Source organism: Plecotus auritus (assembly GCF_963455305.1).
Source record: "Plecotus auritus genome assembly, chromosome: 4".
Taxonomy (NCBI): domain Eukaryota; kingdom Metazoa; phylum Chordata; class Mammalia; order Chiroptera; family Vespertilionidae; genus Plecotus; species Plecotus auritus.
Window position 1 is genome coordinate 183408375 of NC_137775.1, and position 19591 is coordinate 183427965.

The 19591-nt window shown below is 45.9% G+C and overlaps 1 protein-coding gene across 2 annotated transcripts in view; it reads right to left on the reverse strand.

Moving 5' to 3' along the window:
- Positions 1-19591, reverse strand: part of SCRN1 (secernin 1) — a gene marked incomplete at its 5' end in the record, with an annotated part of 52365 nt that overhangs the window by 10005 nt on the left and 22769 nt on the right. For both annotated transcript variants that reach the window (XM_080666043.1, XM_080666044.1), the window contains 4 exons: positions 3712-3877; positions 6024-6218; positions 9090-9292; positions 12191-12372. In XM_080666043.1, coding sequence (XP_080522169.1) covers positions 3712-3877; positions 6024-6218; positions 9090-9292; positions 12191-12372 — 746 coding nt within the window. The remainder of the gene's footprint in view (positions 1-3711; positions 3878-6023; positions 6219-9089; positions 9293-12190; positions 12373-19591) is intronic.

Consider the following 19591-nt stretch of genomic DNA (forward strand, 5'->3'; position numbering starts at 1 on the left):
CTCTCATTTAGAAGGAAAACAAAATTGTCATTTTTTATAATGAATGGTACCCCTGCTCATTCATTCATTCACTCACTCACTCCTCCCTTCCTTCACTCATTCAGTTAATACATGTTGACGGCAGACTGAGTACCAAATACTGTTCTAGGAACTAGGGTTACAGCAATGAACAAGGCAGGGCAAAAGCTTCTGTCCCATTTCATAGACGCGGTGACTGAGGCTCATAGAAGCTCCGAGCTTTGTCCAGACACATTCCTAATGAGTGGCAGACCGAGAGCTAAAGCTTCCAAAGCCAAGGTCAGCTTTCCCCACTACCTCTCACCGGTACAGCATCCTGTTGGCCTATGTATATACACCTGTGCCGCTGCAGAAAAATGAAATACCTTTTGTGCTTTGGGATTGAGAATTGTAATGTCAGTGCCAGCCAATGCTTCTGACTTCAGTGTGACTCTGTTCTTACTGAAGGGGCAGACACTCCCCCAGAGACTCAGCCAGGCTCACCCCGCGCCTCAGAGGCCCCCGCAGATCCCATGAGGGGTGCCTGGCACAGACAGGGGCAGCACACAGGGGCCCACTGGGATGAATCTGCTAAACTTGGAACCAACCTAGAAAGAATCTAGAATAACCAGTTTCTCTCAACTCCAATAACAAGAAGGGGCCCCTTGTCCCTAATATCTGAATTAACCAGATGCGATGGTCTCAGCAGATTCAATTTAGCCTCTCAAGCCTACTACACTGGGAGAAGGAGGAAACCACACACACACACACACACACACACACACACACCCCATGTCCCTTGCATCTCCCCAGCTCCTTGCCACTAGTTAAAGTGCATCAAACACCCTATTTTCCTAGAACTTCCTCCCTCTTTTCTGTTTCCTGGGCGACGTGCACGGCCTAATGCAATTAGGGAAATGGGTTGGGAAATAGCCTTCTAATATCTAAAATGGAAAGTGTTTAAATTATCTTCCGCTCTTGGTTTATCCATCCTGTATGTGGAGTGTTTGTTTTCCCAGTTGTGGGGGCCTCTCAGTGGCGGGCTGGGTTGACAAGTGCATCTCTGGGAAAAAAAAAAAAAAAAAAAAAAAAAACCCTGCTTCCTGGTGTCTGCCAATTCCTGTGGTGTAAATACGCCCACTGTGGCCCATTCCAAGTTACTGATGTGACATCACAGAACATAGTCTGGAAGGATGCACATAATCGGCTCTCCCTGGCTCCAGACACTGCAGGACCGAATTGTAGAGTCTCAACATGTGAAGGAACCTCTACCCTTTCCCTCTCTGATTCTTCACATCCATGAAACTTGAACAAGTACTAGCCTCCAACTGGAAATGGTTTCCAAAGGTCAGAACAGGTACACAAAAGCCAATCAGTGTCACTCTATGAATGACGAAGGCGCCAGCTGACACAACAGAATATTGATAAGATGGAATGTGCTTTTTTCGATAAATCAATTCAAGGTCTTCTGCGTCTCCCTCTAGCTTGAACTCCCAACTTCTGTACCTCCTTCCAGCTCTCAAACTTACATAGCACCTGGTTCTTGCTAGGAGGTGGGTGGGAGAAGATAAAGGAGGGAAGGAGAAGAGAAAAGAGAATGTGAGAACAAGTTGCTTTGAGAAGAGGATCTATAATTAATACAGTGGGCCAAGGGCGGAGAAGAGCCACAGCACATAGAGCAATAGCCGGCTCGTGGCCTGCAGTTTCTGACACTCGCTGGGAGGGATGCGTCCCACAGTACTGCTCTTTGATCATAATCCTTTCCAAGTGCGCTGTCCTGAAACTACTCCCCGCCACACCTCTCCACTGCTCTCAGCATTAACAGAAGCAGCTGCAATGGCCCTCATTTTAGTACCTCAAAGCCCAAGAGGAGGTAATTGTGCTTCCTGCTGACAAAATACAGAACGCTGAACGTGCCCAATTACAGGGAAATGTTGAGATGTTGACGAGGAAAGAAAGCTGTGACCGTCCTGCGGTCGCCGTGGAAACACAGCTCATTTAACTGTGGGAGACAAAAATGAATGCCTTCGGAAGGCTCTTAATCTTCTTTAAGGCCTTCTTAATTAACGGGACTCATGAATAATTTGCTTTTAAAGTTACTTGAGATTTTCCATTTTAAATACCTGGAGGTTATTTCCCTAACTGTATTAGGCCCAGCACTTCAGCTGAGAAATCAGACTCCCTTTATGTTACTGTCCCGGCATCACACGGCCTGGCTTCTAGCCACTGTCAGAGCAGGCGTCTGACACGGGGGTGTGGGGGGGAGAGACACACAGGTATTCTTCAGTTCTTCGAAGGCTCCTGCTCCCTAAAGAACAATGTCCAATACCTCGGCAGAGCATCCAGACGCCCCCAAAGCCCACGTGTACCCTCACGGGCAGCAGCGAGCGCTCCCCAGGGGCTGTGGAGTCACTGGCATTGGGAGACAAGCTTTCATGCCTCTATGCTTTTGCACATGCTGTTCCCTCTGCTCAGACTGTCATTCCTGCTTTTTGTCCCTAACAAACGCCTCTTCTTCCGACAATGCCCTTCCTCTGTGAAGTGTTCCTCTTTGTCGTATCTTTGTGCCACCTCTTCCCTTGTACACAGTCTCTAGTTCCCAAAAAGCACACTATGGGGTACACAGTAGGTGCTTAGTAAGTGCTTGTTGAATGAATAAATGAGTGAATGAAAAACTAAGACTACCTTAAACCGAATTTAATAGTCCGGTCCTGCTAGAAGTCTCTATTGATATTGGCTGTGATTTAAAACATGAGGCCCACCCCTGAAACTAATGCAAAATAATATTGGATATAAACTGCAATTGAAAAATAAAATCTCAAAAATGAGGCCCAACCAGCACCTGAAAGTAGGGCCTAGTGCAGGGGTGGGCAAACTTTTTGACTCGAGGGCCACAATGGGTTCTTAAACTGGACCGGAGGGCCGGAACAAAAGCATGGATGGAGTGTTTGTGTGAACTAATATAAATTCAAAGAAAAGGAGCGGAGGGGAGAGCAAGAGAACCCTCCGCTCTTTCGGCTCCGCGGGCCGGATAGAACAGCCGAACGGGCCGGATCCGGCCCGCGGGCCGTAGTTTGCCCACGGCTGGCCTAGTGTTATCCCCATTGTACAATACAGAAACAGAAGCGTAGAGATGCTACAGGACGTATCCAGCTCCTAACTGACTGAGATGGAATTCAAAATCCTGGCAGTGTATTCTCCAGGCTGATGCTCCTACCCACTGTGCAATTCTATCCCTTCGCTGCAGTCCCTGGGCAGAAAGCAACCCCTTACAATCCAATGTCTACAGTACTGGCCAGTGCACGTGAGGTCGCTTCCATCAGCCTCGCCTCTGGGCCATTTTGTCCCCTAACTGCTAGAAACTGGTGGCTGTGACAAGTCTTGGGCATTCCTGCAATCTCTCTGTCTCACTGTGTCTTGTTTAGCTTTGCATGGCCCACATACAGCACCATGCCTGGCCCATGATACATAATCAATATGCATTTGCTGAATTTAAAACCATGGGATGCCATGATCGTGATGAATGCTATGTGACTAAAGCTGGGAACCACCCCTGAACCGAAGCTCTTTATGCTGCCCTGGCCATGTTGAGAACGACTAAATCATGTGGCTCAGCCACGCAAAAGGCGGGGCGGGAACTTGGTGTACGCTTGTTGGACGAGCTTTCTAGGGCGGCATGCGCTTTCTGCTTACACGACTGTGTCTCAGACGAACCTGGAGGGATCTGGGGTCCCGGTGAAGTAGTGGATGCACGGTGAACCTCTGCTCTGGGGCAGGACAGACACCACGCTGGCTGTGGTCAGGAACGACTCGGAGTCTATGCAGATGCCACTGGCTTTGTCCCGTAAGATGTCAATCATAGTCTGCACAGTGATGCTTTCTGTAAAGACAGAGGTGGGGGAGACAGCACTGCGGCAGGCTGCTAACCAAAATCCGTTCACACCTTTCCCTTTTCTGTAATAGAACTCCTGACATTATAGCTGGGAACCCAACTGCCTAACTACAGACCGTATTTCCCAGCTTCCCTTGTGGCTAGGTGTGGCCATGGGATAAATCCCGACCAATGGGAGACAAGTGGGAATGATGTGCTCAACTTCCCTGTCACATCCGTAAAAGGAAATGCTTGCCCTTCAGTTTCCTTTTCTCCCTTCCTGCTGGCTGGGAGATGCCAGTGAGTGGATCCCTAATGGAAGTCCTGTGTTGAGGCAGAGAAACCTACCAGCCCTGGACTGTCCATGGACATTTGGACTATGTCATGGGAGAGAAATATACTTCCATTTTCTTTAAGCACATTTATGTCAGGGTCTCTTTGATACAGCACTTAGAAATACCTCAACCAGCGCAACAACACAGGAAATGATCCCCATAAGAAGGTATATGCAATCTATGTACAGTCCACCGAGCAAGCTCTCTCATGCACCCCTACTGGTTGGAATCGGGACTGTATTTGGAGAATGACCTCTCTGCAGTGGAAAATATGCTCAGAGACGTATTTAGAATAGCCCGAGTCACTACGATGGGTGGCTCTGACTGTAGATAGATAAACAAATCCTTGAATCCAGTTCTACTTTTTCTCCCTCTGGTTATAATTCATTAAAACACTATCTTTTCAGTCTTTGTTCACAAAGGTGGAATCAAAGCATCTCTTAGGGAGAAGACACCTTAAAGTTCACTAGCACAACCACATCCTCCTTGTACGTCTCTATTTACAACATATCACTCCCAAAAATATTCACAGTAAGTCCTCGATTTCTTCCACTACTCAGTATTCAGACCTCCTCACTGTCTCATACATGAGTTTATTGACTTGAATCAGGATCCAATAAGTTGACAATGACTCTTAAATCTCTTCATCTGTGCCTCGCATTTTTCTGCCTTACATTTTATTTGTTGGACCACGTCTCCTATAGGATCCCAGCCTGAACTTTGCAGAACGTATTCCCCTGTTGTTATTTAATATGTTTGCCCATTCTTTGAATTTACCAGAAACTAGTAGCTAGATCTAGAGGTTCATCAGATTTAGGTTTGATGTTTTGGCAGAACAACTTCATACATGGCATTGTATGCTTCTATCAAGCTAGTTTTTTTATTAAGATGTTGAGGGCTGTTTTTTTTTAAGAGTTCCCCATTTTAAAATACATTCATACCTTCTTGCCTAGGATATATTCATTAAGTTCTACAACAAAAATCTTTAACTGTTCTTCTAGGTTTAAGGGTCAGCAAACTTTTTCTTAAAGAACGAGATAAATATTTTAGGCTTATGGGCCATATAATCTCTGTTGTAACCTACCTGTAGCCACTGCTCACAGAAGTAGCCATAATAAATGGGTATGGCTGAGTTCCAATAAAATTTTAGTTACAAAATAGGTGGCTGATGACAAGGCATAGTATGCTGACCCCTATTCTAAATGATCAAAGGTTTGACTTAACACGTATCACTGGCAAATATGAAATGTGGCCATTGAGGTTTATTTGGAAGAGTTTCCACTCAGACACAAAGTAACAAGCTATCCAGTCATCATATTTACCTAAATATTGGTTCTGACTAAGTCAATAATTGGGTGGAAGACAGAGGGCTCAGGAAGAAAATTCAGTTCAACAGTTAACTTCATAAATGTTCATAGAACAAAGGACTATAACAGGCATCACAAGAGGGTCCTAAGATGAGTAAAAGACAACCCCCCTGCCCTCAAGGCCCAGCAGGCTAATAAGAGGAGAAAATTAGGGAGGAGATAAGTCAAATATACAAATGCTGAGGTATAAGAAGGGCTGCAATAAGTATCACAATGACGTTAGTGTTTAAACAGCAGCAGGAAAATTCTGTGGATGAGAAATCAGCCTATAAGAACAAATGCAAGTTGTCATCCTGTCTGAACATCAGGACCTTTAGTACAAGTTGGTCTCTACAAACAAGGTCTATTCTCTACTCCTCTTTGCTCACCCTCCTACGTTCAGACAAGTTCTCCAAAATAGCTATAAGGACAAAAGGTGTTTGAGGGAGAAAGATAAGGGATGTAATAACTCACCTTCCTGCTTTTCTAAGCTGTCTTTGCCTGCACAGCAGTGTAGATGGTCATCAGCTGGAGAAAAAACCTCAGAGAAATTGAACTCGTCCTCTCCTGTCCACCAGCCTTGACTCTGAGCGTAACTCCTGAGCTCAGGATGCTCTGCATCAATCTTGGTGGTGAGTGAGAGCTGATTGCAGATGCACCTGACGCCCTCTGCAGAGAGTGCAAGGCCAGTTAGTTGGAAATACAATTACAAAGACTTAATCAAGAAATGGAAATTTACAGGGAATCTCTCCCCTGCAACCTGCCTTTAACTACAGGGATGGAATAAATTCCGTTTTTGAAGAGAGAAACAGACCGTCCTTGGTCCTCTTCTGAGAAGATCTCCCAGAAGGTTTGACCAATCCTCGCCGTCATCACCACATTGCTTGTAAATGAGCAACAATCACAAGATCTTAAATTTATAATCAAAAGGAAACATGTGAGGCCCCTCCTTCTGGCTAAATAAACCCATGCATTTACTAGTTACGAGAAAAGTGAAAGGTTCTTTGAAAGAAGCATTGAGCGACTAACAAGACTTGTGAATGTTGCAACCATGGAGAATCTTCCTCCCCAATTTAGTCTTGCTCTACCTGAAGAACACCTTCCACCACCACCTTCCACCCATATATGTGTGTATTTTTTAAAAAATACAAATATGATCCTTCTTCATTCAATTATTTTTTCGGGTCCCAGCATTTAGAAAAACAGAGTGGCACTGATAATGAATAGTGTTAAGCTAACAGAATGTACTTGGAAATAGCGTGTACCTGTGTCACGTGTATATGTGAGAAAAATCTATGGGGATTTTTTCTCATAAAAATGTAAGTATAGCTAGATACATCTGGAATCAGAGCTGCCTGCTTTCTGAGGACACCACTGTGAAGAATGTGGGTTAGGGCACCCGTTCTCCTATGAGCTGGAAGGCTGGCTATGGCTTCTTCAAAGCCTGGGCTTAATACACCGAGGATAACCTGACCTTCAAGCTTCAACACGATGTCCAGATCACGAGGAAGTTATCACTTATAGGTCAAAACAGTCATTCATGGTGGCTGCTTCCAGGGAACACGTTTCTCATCTAAATTCTTGGAGAATGAAGCAGAGGAAGACAGCCCGGACTGCAAGCTGCATGGAAGCCATTACTGCCTGAAAACCAGCTCCTGGAGGCAGGGTCAGGGCTGGGCTGAGTTCCTTCAGCATCTTCTGCTTCATCAGTGTGAGCATCTTCACTTCACCTCCAAAGTGAGCATGCCTGGCCGATGTCCTTTGCCGTTCATCTTTTTAGAGGTCACCATAAGTGTAAAATTATTTTTTAAATGAAAATAAATAATAGCTTTGGCCTACATAAGTGATTTTGACATTATTAACTCTAAGATATTTTTAAGTCTTGCGAATAACTCCACATGTTATTTTCCTAGAAAATTGATTATAATAGACATTTGCTTTCAGGAATTTTAGCATTCTAGGGCCAGAGTTCATTAACTCCTACTGCGGTCACACGACTGCTGAGATCAGAGGACTTGAAATCAATGAGTCCAAGGAATGGCTGGGGGTTTTCCCCTTTAAATATTTAGTGAGAAAGAACATGCATTTTGATGAGATGGGTTTTTAAGTTGTACTTTGAAGTGAGACTAAGCTTTTGAATGCAATTGTAGATCAAAAAGTTTTACTAGTACATCCTACTTAAAAGCAATATGATTGTTTTTCAGCATGGACCAACAGCCTTCTTGATGGAACTATTCAATGGTAAGACTTCATTTTAGAAGACATTTTTTTTAAGGGAGTCTTATGTTCCTGCATCGCAGGAGGTTTGGAGACCTGGCGGGCCACACCAGCTACATTAGTTTTGTAACTACTGTGGAAGTAGGGCAGGCCGGCACACCTGGGTGTATGTGGGGTGGACGTGGATGGAGAAACACTCTGAGATTGCCTGAGAGTGCAATCCCTTGTGAGAATGCGAAGAAATCGCCTCCTCCTCCCGGCAGACACAGCCTTTGCACAGCTTCATCAAGAAAGCACAGCTAGCTCTCACTGCCTCCTCACTGCCTCAACGACTGCAGGAGATCTTCTGCTTCTAACGCAGCTTACGTTTGGTTCCAGTCACCCTTCAGGCCGAGATGGTAAACAGGTTTCGTCCCTGACATCATTTCTGAGGAGCTGGAAGAGACTTCCTGGTAAATTCAGTTGAAAAAAATTCATAGACCAAGTATAAGTTCAACAAGAGAAGAGTTCTGTAGCCATGTCTTCCACTGGCATGGGAGCGGAGAAATGCTGGGAGCGTGATTTGTATTTGTGTTCCAGGCCTCAGGAATATAAGGGGGCTTCACTGGCCAATCCCTTATTAGAACTCTTTAGTCCTCTGGAAGCCCTGTAACCCACTATGAGATTCCATCCTGTGCAGAATATGAGGGTGCTGAGGCAATGATACAAGACAGCCATTCCTTCCCCTACCCCCGCCCCCCAACACACACAATATTTCCTTCCTCAGAACTATCTAAGAACAAGATGCTACAGGAAGCAATAATAATTTATTGGGCAGTAAATCCTTCTGGGTGGATTTCTTAGCCTCTGCTCTTCTAGAAACATTGTCTCCCAGCGACATGGCTTATTGGCCCAGAGGAACTCAACGGCTCGCAGACAAATCCTCTGTTAGAGGAACATTTCAAGCACAAAGATCTATAGGGCTGGGATGATCAGGGCAACTCCCTGTTGTAGTAATTCACTGACCTACTGTGAATGGAATGGGGAAAAAAAATCACTATTCCCTTGGCCAATTCATTGAGAAGCAATTTGGATCATGAAACCACTGGTAGTCTGAATGGGGTCCTGCCCAGAAAGCAAACAGAAAATAGGACATGTTAGGAAGATGCTTCCCAAGTGGTGACCTCCCTTCCCTCCAGGTTCAGAAGACTCCAGCTTCCTCTCTAGAAGACTCACGGCAGCACAGAGAGGGTCTACAGCAGCAGCATGAGTCCTGTGAGCACAGGCAACATCCATCCCAGCCTTTTCTGCCCAGGAAGCTCTTCGCTCTGCACACCCACTCACCTGTGACTTTCTCAGCAGCCCAGTACTTCCCTACGGTCTCGAGCACCCAGGCCTCCTCACGATCCACAATCAGATAAGCACTCTGGAAGCTGTGGCAGGAGCCTGCATCTTCGTAATAATTCCCACCTTGCCCGTGTTCTTCCAACAAGGCGACGATGACATCTAGGGCTTCCTTGGCTGTTGACCCTCTTTCTAAACCAAGCCTGAAGTAAGGAAACCAGAGGTATAGCTCAGTCATTGCGTACCGTGTGATTATTACCATAGCAACCAAAGATTGGGACGAGGCTGAGTTATAAAGTGTGCCAACATGTGAAAATATGTTAAATATGCAGGCCAATATGCAGGCAAATGAACAGTGCTCTCACACGTTTGGTTCAAAATCATCGGGGTGTTTTCTGTCTTTGGGCATCCCCCACCCACACAGACAGAAGAGCCAGGACCCCAGTGGCTCAGCCACCTCCCCTTCTCTTTTCTAGCTCTGTCTCCCAGGGAGCTGGCAGGCTCTGCTCTAGCTCTTAGCAGACCCCTTCTGTTGGTTAGTTCTCCCTCTTGCCTCTACTCTCCTGCCTCTGGGCAAAAGGAAATCTCTGCCCCGTCCAGCCTTGTCTCTATTATTCTACATCAGGTAGTTTGGTTAGTAATAAAAGTGTTCCATAGCCAGCCATTGTCTTCGGTGCATATAACTGACTCGAGACCTCAGTAGGGGAGGGCTGCTGGTTAGGACGCAATCAATCCTTCTCTACATATTTCACCTTCTGCCTATCAGCATATCTCTGCCGGGGTGGCTTATACCTTCGGTTATCAAAAAGCATATATTTCTCTAGCAAAACAGCCATCTACTCCCAGCCCTTCTAATTCATAGACCCCTGAGAGAGGGCACAGATCTTGCCCTCCATGTGACCTTGGGAAAGTTACATAATCTATTTGAACTTCAGTTTTATGTCACCTATAAAATAAGAATCTATATCATTGGGTTGCTAGGAGGATGGGTTTTATGACATAATGAACATGAAAATCTATAGCACACGTGCCCAGGACCAAGTAAGTGACCAGTAAGTTGTGAAAAACCATGGCCGAAAAACAGCCCACTGAGAAATAAAGGGACCCATGTTCAGTTCTGGTTCTGCTACCCACAGCAGTATGTAACGGAGCCTTTCCGAAGCTGATTTTCTCATCTGTAAAGTGAAAACAGTACAACTTCCCTCTCTGGCTGATTTGAAAGAGGAAAGCTCATGCTAAGTGCTCAGTAAATGTCCATTTATTCATCTCTTCATTCAAATCACAACTCTGGTGGCCAGACCAGGGTCTTCGAACGACCGCCAGGGGAGCACAGGCCAGTTCTTGGTGAACGTTCAGTGTGAGGAGCAATCATTATTGAAATTCACCCAGCTCGATTCTTCCTGAAGGGACATGTATTTCCTTGGGCTGCCAGGGAGAAGAAAAGGTGACAGGCTACGGATTTATTCTTGTAACAGGCTTATTTTCATAGTCAGAAATTTATATATCAATTCACTCGGCATTTCTCCATTTAAGCTTATTTAGGAAGACTTGGTGCCAAGGCAATGATTTGTGAAGCTGCACCCTGAGACCCTGAGAGAGCGATAAAAGAATGAGCCCATTAGAAGATTGCCGTGCGTCAGCTTTCCGTTAAAGTGGTGACCTTTGCCAGTGCTGTAAGTCCCATACCACAACTACTACGATAACTCAAAATGCAAGGCGATCAATGAAGCACACGGTGGAGGGCGGGGGGGCAGACTTTTCATCGCTAACTCTCCATGTGCAGTATTTCTGTGAAGGATGGTGGGTAAAAATATTGGGAGGGCTGTCAAACATAACCTCAAAACTTGTTACTCTGTAATTTCACTCTGTTAAGAGAAAACTGATGGTAAGCATGAGGCTTTTTCCTCTTCTCCAGCTCGGGGAACCTGCTCCTCTGAGTTTGTAAGAACCAGGAAGAGTGCTGACAGGCGAGGCAGGCACAAAGGTCACATGCTACCAAAAGGGTGTCGCTAGAAGGCCCATCCGTCATTTGGCAGAAGCTGTGGGCCACGGAGGTCTCTGTGTAAATGTGCATTTTCTCCCTGCAAAACCTACAGAAGTGAAAATCGGTACTCCTTTTACAGGATGTTAGCTTTGGGGGTTCGTTAGAAGTCATGCCATCTAAGGCCTCACATTGGACAAATGAGGAAACCATAGCCCAGAGAGGGGCTGTAACTTGGTGAATCGACACCAGAAACCCTGGACCCTGGCTCCGACCTAACCTTCTTTCAACTGTGTCCGAGGCTCTGCTGCGTTTTACTAGCTCAGAAAAAAGAAAGCCATCTCAGAACGTTGTTTCATTCCAGCCCACCCCCAACTTTAGTCATTCATTCCTAACTCCGTCATTGTTCACCCACTGTGCGCCAGGCACACGGTCCTGGTGCTTGTGACGCAGTAGTGACCAAGCAGACAAGGACCCCTGTCCTGTGGGTCCCTTCTGTCACGTGGTGGCTGGAAGAGCAGGGAAAGGAAGGAAAGATGACTGAAGTGTAGAGGAGGGAGGGAAGTGAGCTCTGACCTTTTCTCCTTGGATCTTGTCTATTTTATATGTTTCCTTGTTCTTTTATATATTGTAAATATACTTCAAATACCATAAACTTCACCCATTTAAAAGACAGTTTAGTGGTATTTACCAGTCGTGATATTCACAAAGTTGTGCATCTATCTCCACAATCTAACTTTAGAACATTTTCAACACCCCAAAAAGAAGCTCATATCATTAGGAATCACTCCCACTCCCTGAGCAATGACTAATCTCCTCTCTGTTTCCCTGAATCTGCCTAGTCTGGCTGTTTCACAGAAATGCAGTCATACAACACGTGACCTCTTGTGTCTGGCTTTTCTCACTTAGCACCATGTTTTTGAGGTTCATTATGCTGCAGCACGTATCAGTACCTGATTATTTTTTATTGCTGAATCATGTTCCACTGTAACTATTCTTTTTCTTTCCATCACCTCAAAGTTGATATCAGATGGCACATGTATTCTTTGGGAGGGTTGTGTTATGAAGTATGAGGTTTGGAGGGAGGTCAATCCTGTTCCCACCCCCTCACCACACATACCTGACCAGATCCATCCCCAGCAAGGCTTCCGTCTCGGCGGCCGGTTCCCTGGCATTGACCGCTTCGTTGGCTATGCACACTCCATGGTCATTGGCTCCCATTTCTGCCCCCCAAAGCCAGGCAGGTCTGCTTATCACAATGGCATGGGTCCTGGGAACTTGGTCGACGGAAATGTAAGTACACTGGAACATGAAGACAGGAAAGAAAGGGGCCGTGGGCTGTCAGGTACCACTAGTTTTCACCTTGGCACTTACTAGGTGTACCGGTTAATAATAGTGGATTTTGTAATCAAAGAAAACACGATAATTTCAAGAGAAACATCAAAAGTGCTTTATTCAAAGTAATATCCATCACTAGCTACACATCTCCCCATCTTTCAGGTAATTTGTGGATACTGTCCCAATAGAACTTTTCTTGTTTTGAGGCAAACCATTCAGAGACCCAATTTTCCACTTCTTCGTATGTTTTGAAATGCTGCTCAGAAAGTGCGTGTGCCATTGATCGGAACAAGTGGTAATCTGAAGGAGCAAGGTCTGGTGAATACAGCGGGTAGGTTACTACTTCCCAGGCAAGATCTTTTAATGTGTCTTTAACTGGTTTTGAAGTGTGTGATGGTGCGTCATCATGAAGTAAAATTACTTTGCCGTGTCTTCTGGCACATTCTGGTGGTTTCATGATCAAAGAGTGGTTCAAATTGGTTATTTGTTGTCGGTAGCGATCAGTATTAATGGTTTCACCTGGTTTTAGAAGCTCATAATACACCACACCTTCTTGATCCCACCAAACGCAGAGCATTGTCTTCTTTCTGAAGCGATTTGGCCTTGCAGTCGATGTTGATGGTTGACCTGGATCAACCCATAATTTTGTGCATTTGAGATTCTCAAAATAAATCTACTTTTCATCGCCAGTCACAATTTGATGCAAAAAAGACTTTCTTTTGTGCTGCTAAAGCAACATTTTACTGATGACTTTTCGGTTTTCCATTTGTCTTTCGTTCAGTTGATGTGGCACCCATTTTCCTTCCTTTAAAATCTTTCCCATTGCTTGTAAACAATCAGAAATTGTTTGCGGAGCAATATTTAATCTTTCTGCAACTTGTTTTTGAGTTTGACATTCATCTTCATCCAATAATGCTTGTCATTGTTGGTCTTCAAACTTTGTCAGTTGACCTGGACGTTCGTTGTCTTTCACATCAAAATCATCACTTTTAAAGCGTTTAAACCAGCGTCCACAAGTATCTTGAGAGATGGAGCATGTTCACCATAAGCTTCCCGAAGTATTCAGCAGTACTTTTCTTCAAAATAAAGTAATGAATTAAAACTTCCCTCAAATGCTCTTTTTTTGGCACGAAATTTGACATTTTTAAGTGTAAAAATATCTATGATGTTAACACCTTCAGAAAATTTGACATATGACGTTTTGAAGCTTGTTGTCAATACAACAAAATAGCATACCTATCAAATCGCATCTATATCAACATTATGTGTAACTCCATCTATTGAAAAAAATCCGCATTATTAACTGGCGCACCTAGTACACTGAACCACCACATCAGCCACAGACAGACCAAGGGAATAAATAAGTAAAGAAAAGGCCGTGAGAACACTGGACTTCAAAGACACCCCAGTCTCAGTGCAGCTCACAGGTCTCCATGGTGACTGTTGCCTTGCCAGCCACGTGGTTTTCAGCCTCTTTGTTTCCAGACAGTCCTTCCATGAGGCTCCTATCTGTGGCGGTCATCTTCTTGAACCAGGGGTCAGCCACTCTGCATATTCCGTGGCTGGTCGTTGCAACAGACACAGATGAGTAGCAGTGTTTCAAACAGTTACTTATTCTTGCTTGCAAAGATACTTCTCTCTCAGAGATTTCAAATACGGTTAACGGGAGAGAGCCCTATCTGCAAAAGACACTGTACCTGGAAGCCTGATGTAGAAAACAGACAAAAGGGAAGAGGCTTCGTCTGAAGAAGGGAGGTCCCTAAGCCTCCTGCAATGACCCCTAGGGTGCCCTGGAACACAGTTTGACAACCTACACGATTGCTCCAATAGTAGGAAAGAGAAAATGACAACACCTTGCATTTCACTAATGCATTCAACACACACTCTCTTATACACTGTGCTTCCCTGACTGTCCCATTGGATCCCCATGAGGTGGACACATAGGAACCCATCCCAAAGAGGGGGGTTTCTAACTGCTGTTGAACTGCAGCGCACGCCACGGGAGTTGTGCGTCTTACCTTCTCTAGGGTGCTTGCTATGTCTTTACCTGGAAAACGAATGAGCCGATCTACATCAAACTATTTCTTTCCAAGTGTCTTCATCCTCAGAACCCTTCCTTCACACAAACGCTTACGTGGAAGCATGAAGACAATAAAAGTGCTCAAAGTGTGTTGAGAAGCAAATGGGAGAACAGGGGTGGGACTGGGGTTGGTAACTCTGAGCCTTACTTGCTGGTTCTGCCTCTTCCCTCCCCACTTTGGGCCCCACGGGAGAGCTCGACTGGATAATTAAGCCAGGTTATCCAGAGGGGCCTCTACCCGGACGGTCTAGCAGTCTAGGACACACTCTGGTGGATGCAGTGTTGAAATCATGGCTCTAAATTACACAGAGCACTTTAGCTCTCCAGGGAGAATTTTATCAACTACAGCAGCCATTTACATTTTAAATGAGGAAGCTGAAATATTGGATCAACTGCAGCCTAAGATCTTTTTTTTTTTTTTTTGACGCAAGACCCAATTTTATCGGCTGAATGCCGCCCTATCTTCTGCATTGATTTCCCATAATCTCTCAACCACAGGTAACAGCTGAAATGCACACTCGTTGGCCACGTGACATCTGTATCACCGCCATCCACCGTTAGATATTGCAGTGCCCTGGGATAATGTTATTTCACTTGACAGATATTTGTAAACTGAAAGCTAACGAAATCTGGAGGCTGTCAAGACAACCTGGAGTTTTTCATGGCAAATGGATACTAAAATATACCCTTGAAATGTTTTCTCTTATTCGGTTGCCAAAAGTCATTTACAAAAAATGATTCTTTTAGAGCAAAACCTAGCCAACGCAGTAAACCATTAAACTATGATCCTCTGTGCTTGTCTACATGTAAATGAAGTTTACATCTTAAAATTGCACGCTTTTATGTAAAAAATAGTTCAGGCGTTGACCAACACTTCCCCAAACCCCTGTGCACGCTGAGCTCCCCAGTCAATTCTGTCTTGAAACAATAAGGAAGTAGGGAAGGAATCTGAGGCTCTTAAGCACAGATATCAGAATTTTTTACAGGCAGAAAAAAAGGGAAAATAGGAAGTGGGTTTACTTATTGGCCCTCAAGTTCATTTTTATACATTCATTTCCATTTCACCAGTTATTTATAGAGCACCATCCACACACAAGGCGCTGTGTACTAAGTGCTGCTGCAGATCAATCAATGAGCTGTCCAATCCCCAGCCTTCTGGTTGGGAAAGAAGAAGAAGGCACAGCTGCTCATAACGAGGACCCCCCAGGCCAGGCTCTGTGAGTGTCACTGAGGCCTGTCTGTTAATATGTGCGGCCTCTTGCCCCCACCTCCTCCTTGAACCTCTGCTCAGTGCAATCCTGCTCTGCTTTTTCTTTTTCACACTCCACTCCATTTTTCCCCTTCCAAAGCACTACCTAATGGACTTAGGTACTGCATGTGCGACTGATGTATGCTACCTCCACCTGGGCAGGGAGGTGTCTCTGTTGTTCAGCTCACTGCTATAGCCCAAGTCTGGTACAAACTAGGCATCGATAAACCTTTCTTTGAATGGGTGAGTGAGTGGGTGAGTGGGTGAGTGACTGAATGAGTAACAAAGGTCAGAGGGAGCATAATAGGGATTGGAAGGAAAGAGGAAACACATCCTAGTGGTCAGCAGCTTTATCACGTGGGTGACATTTGCGATGATCTTGAAAAATGGACCGGACACCAAGGTATTCCAGACAGAGGTCAGAGCTCGAGAAGAGGCAGATGGGGGTGTCAAAGGTATGCTCACCATGCAGAGAAGTCCCCTACTGTACCACCCAGGACAACCACGGTGATGTCTGAGTCACAGGATTGCCAGAGCTCAGTACGTGATGCCTGAGAAAAATGTTGACAGTTGAATCAGGAAGACCATATGGTCTTTGTGGGAGTTCAAAATATATGCGGCCAACTTTTCAGGCCAAACTCGGAATGAGGAGGAAGGAAGGAGATCCCCGAGCAGCCAGATGGGCAAGTCAGTCTCTCCTAAGCAGTGGGGGGAAAGCTGGCACCCCAGATGCCCCTCTATGCTACAGAGCAGGGGCAGGGAGATGGGGTGGGGCCACACCCAACCCTCGGTGAGCCTGGAACACCTACCCCTCAGGGCATCTTTGTCAGGAACCACAGAAGCCTGGGCCTAACATGGGCCCTTCCGTGGCTGCAGTTCACACACACGCTATTGTGTTTGCAACCTGACTAATCACAGCCCGGTCTGGGTGGGAGGGGAGGACAGACCCACTGGGCCAGCCGTGGGCAAACTACGGCCCGCGGGCCGGATCCGGCTGTTCTATCTGGTTCTCTTGCTCTCCCCTCCGCTCCTTTACTTTGAATTTATATTAGTTCACACAAACACTCCATCCATGCTTTTGTTCCGGCCCTCCGGTCCAGTTTAAGAACCCATTGTGGCCCTCGAGTCAAAAAGTTTGCCCACCCCTGCACTGGGCTCATATAGATGGTTATGTAAAATCCCACCTTGGGAGCAAACCTCAAAACCAGGAGCATTTGCACAAGATGTAGTCAGCTGAACTTTGTAAAGCCAATTGCCTAGAACACGAACACCGCAGGCCTTCACATTTGCCACGTTATTAACGAGGCAGAGAGTAAGTGGGGTGTGAGGGAGCAGAGGTCTCACCAGGTAAAAAAATCCAAAAAAGCACCCCAAAATCTTTCCGTGTGCCCAAAACATTTTAGTTCCCCCAGTCAAAATTCCTAGCCAAATGTCTCTCAGAAAAGAAAAAGAAAACATTCACCGCTTATAAGATCAGTCTTTACAGGGATGTCGCTGGCACTGGCTTCAGTTACTAAGCTGTGAAAGCGGTGAGCAAACTGTCTTGCTGTCCCACGTCCACTCCTCACCAGCCTTGAATGAATCAGTTCTGTGGGCTAGTGTGACTTCTGGGGGCCAAGGCCACACAACAGTAGGAGAGTGCCCCGCGTGGAGGGCACGGGGGCAGACTTCTAAACGCCAGAACTGCCTGATCACGAGGTTTTAAAGGTGTTACCTGAACTGAGCTTGCCACTCTCTCAGGTGGCTCCTGGGGACACTCGCCAGGTCAGAGGATAAAAAGAGGAGCCTTGACCAGGCCCTAGAGACAAGGACAGAAGACAATTCTTCTGCAGAGCAAGTCCTCTGTTACTGTGCATGATTGTCTGAAAAACGAAAAAGCAAGATCAGCTTCACGCTGTCGCCTGCCCCTTGCACATTCCAACACATACTGTTTCTGGATCTCACCCCCATGAAAGGAGGGCCAGAGACACACACAATGGACGCTTCACGTCGTGAAACACAGCCATTGTGCCTCTCCTCCGGCGCTCAGCTGGGGAGCACCGCCCTGGCACCACCAGCGAAAGCCACTGAAATGAGTTGATGAGTCAGCCAGACTTCTTAGGGCAGGAAGAGAAAAGGCAGGGAAATGACATGCTTCAGAGAAATATTTTTAGTTTTGGAAAATTTGCAACTCTAAAGCAGCCTTGCTAATTATCACTGAGAGTTTTTGCTTAGTTCGTTGGTGGGGGGTTCCTGTGTGTGTGTGTGTGTGTGTGTGTGTGTGTGTGTGTGTGTGTTTTAATCCCAGTGTCTTGTCTGCTACTTGACTGGTTTTGAAAATATGCCCTTAAGGTTCAAATGAGTCTAAATAAAGACAAATGAAGATGCCAAGCACATCTTATTCCCTTAAAGCTGTAAGATGATTGAGGGTGGGCAGTGCACAGGCCTGGGGTCAGAAGCAGGCTTGGGAGAAGGGATGTATAGAAGGACGACCCCGGCTAAGCCACGCTCCCATGGGGCGAGGGAGATGCTTCTGCCTCCACACAAGACTGGGAACTCCTGCCCCAGGGAATGAAGAGAAGAAAACGGAACAAACAGACAGACAGAAGTGGTGCACACGCTGCCCAGCGCCACGGAGCTTTGCTCAGCTCTCTGATTCCAGAAGGACCTGAGCTTCCTACTGTGAGAGATAATCTTCAGAGTTAAAACTCAGATCACACACACACACACACACACACACCATAATCCAGGAAATTACTCTTCTGCTTCCTCACCACCACCACCACCACCGCCCCCACCACCCCCCACAGGGAGGACCAGGGCTTGAGGAAAGGTTGGGATGTGTCCCATGATGCACGGTGGCACAGCATCCTCAGAGGACCAAGGAGCTTTCACAAATAGCTACATATTGATCCACCCTACTCTGCAACCCCAAGAGGAGCTGTTAAAAACTCAGAATCTACAGAGAAAGACTAACGAACATAAAATGCTCCCATCTGCCAACGGTGCAGCTGAACAGAAGCCGTGCAATTTTAGAAACGGAGGAATTGTGGGCTGGGGGACCCGATCTCTTCCTCTTCAAGTCTCAAGCAAAGTGAACCTGACATACAGTAGATAATAGATGAACGGGCAGACAAGTGGACAGCCTGAGAGGAGGGTGGGCAAATTGGAAGGGAGGACCACCGAAAAAAATGGGCCAGCTGGGCGGGTGTGTGGGTGAGTGGATAAGTCATCAGGATGACTTTCTGCACATGGTTATTCTCAGAAACCGAGCTTCTGGGACCTCAACACTCAAGTATAACATTTCTAGGAAAACCACAGACTGCCTGTTTAAATTGTCATGAAATGGCTGAGGAAAAGGAGGGTTTTTGTGGGGAGTTCTCTTCATAGTTGAAAAGTAATTTCTATATGCTAGCGACGGCTGCTATGCAAGGAACATGATCGTTATTGTGGCTCACAGGCCCAAACGTGGAAAAGAACCCGTCACTGTGCGCTTGGAACACATATCAGGTGCGACTGCAAGGGAACGAGACGCCTGAGCAGGAGTCTGAACAGCAGATTCCATTCGGGAGCATGTGCGAAAGGGTGGAGTTTGGGAACTGAGACCTGGGATCACGGAATCTCTCACACTAGTCAGTTCTTTTTATTTGTTTAATTTCTTTATTGATTAAGGTATTACATATATGTCCTTATTCCCCCATTACCCCCCACCTCCCATTCATGCCCCCACCCCCCTGTTGTCTGTGTCCATTGATTAGGCTTACATGCATGCATATAAGTCCTTTGGTTGATCTCTCCCCCTTACCCCACCCTCTCCTACCCTCCCTGAGGTTTGACGTTCTGATTGATGTTTCTCTGTCTCTGGATCTATCTTT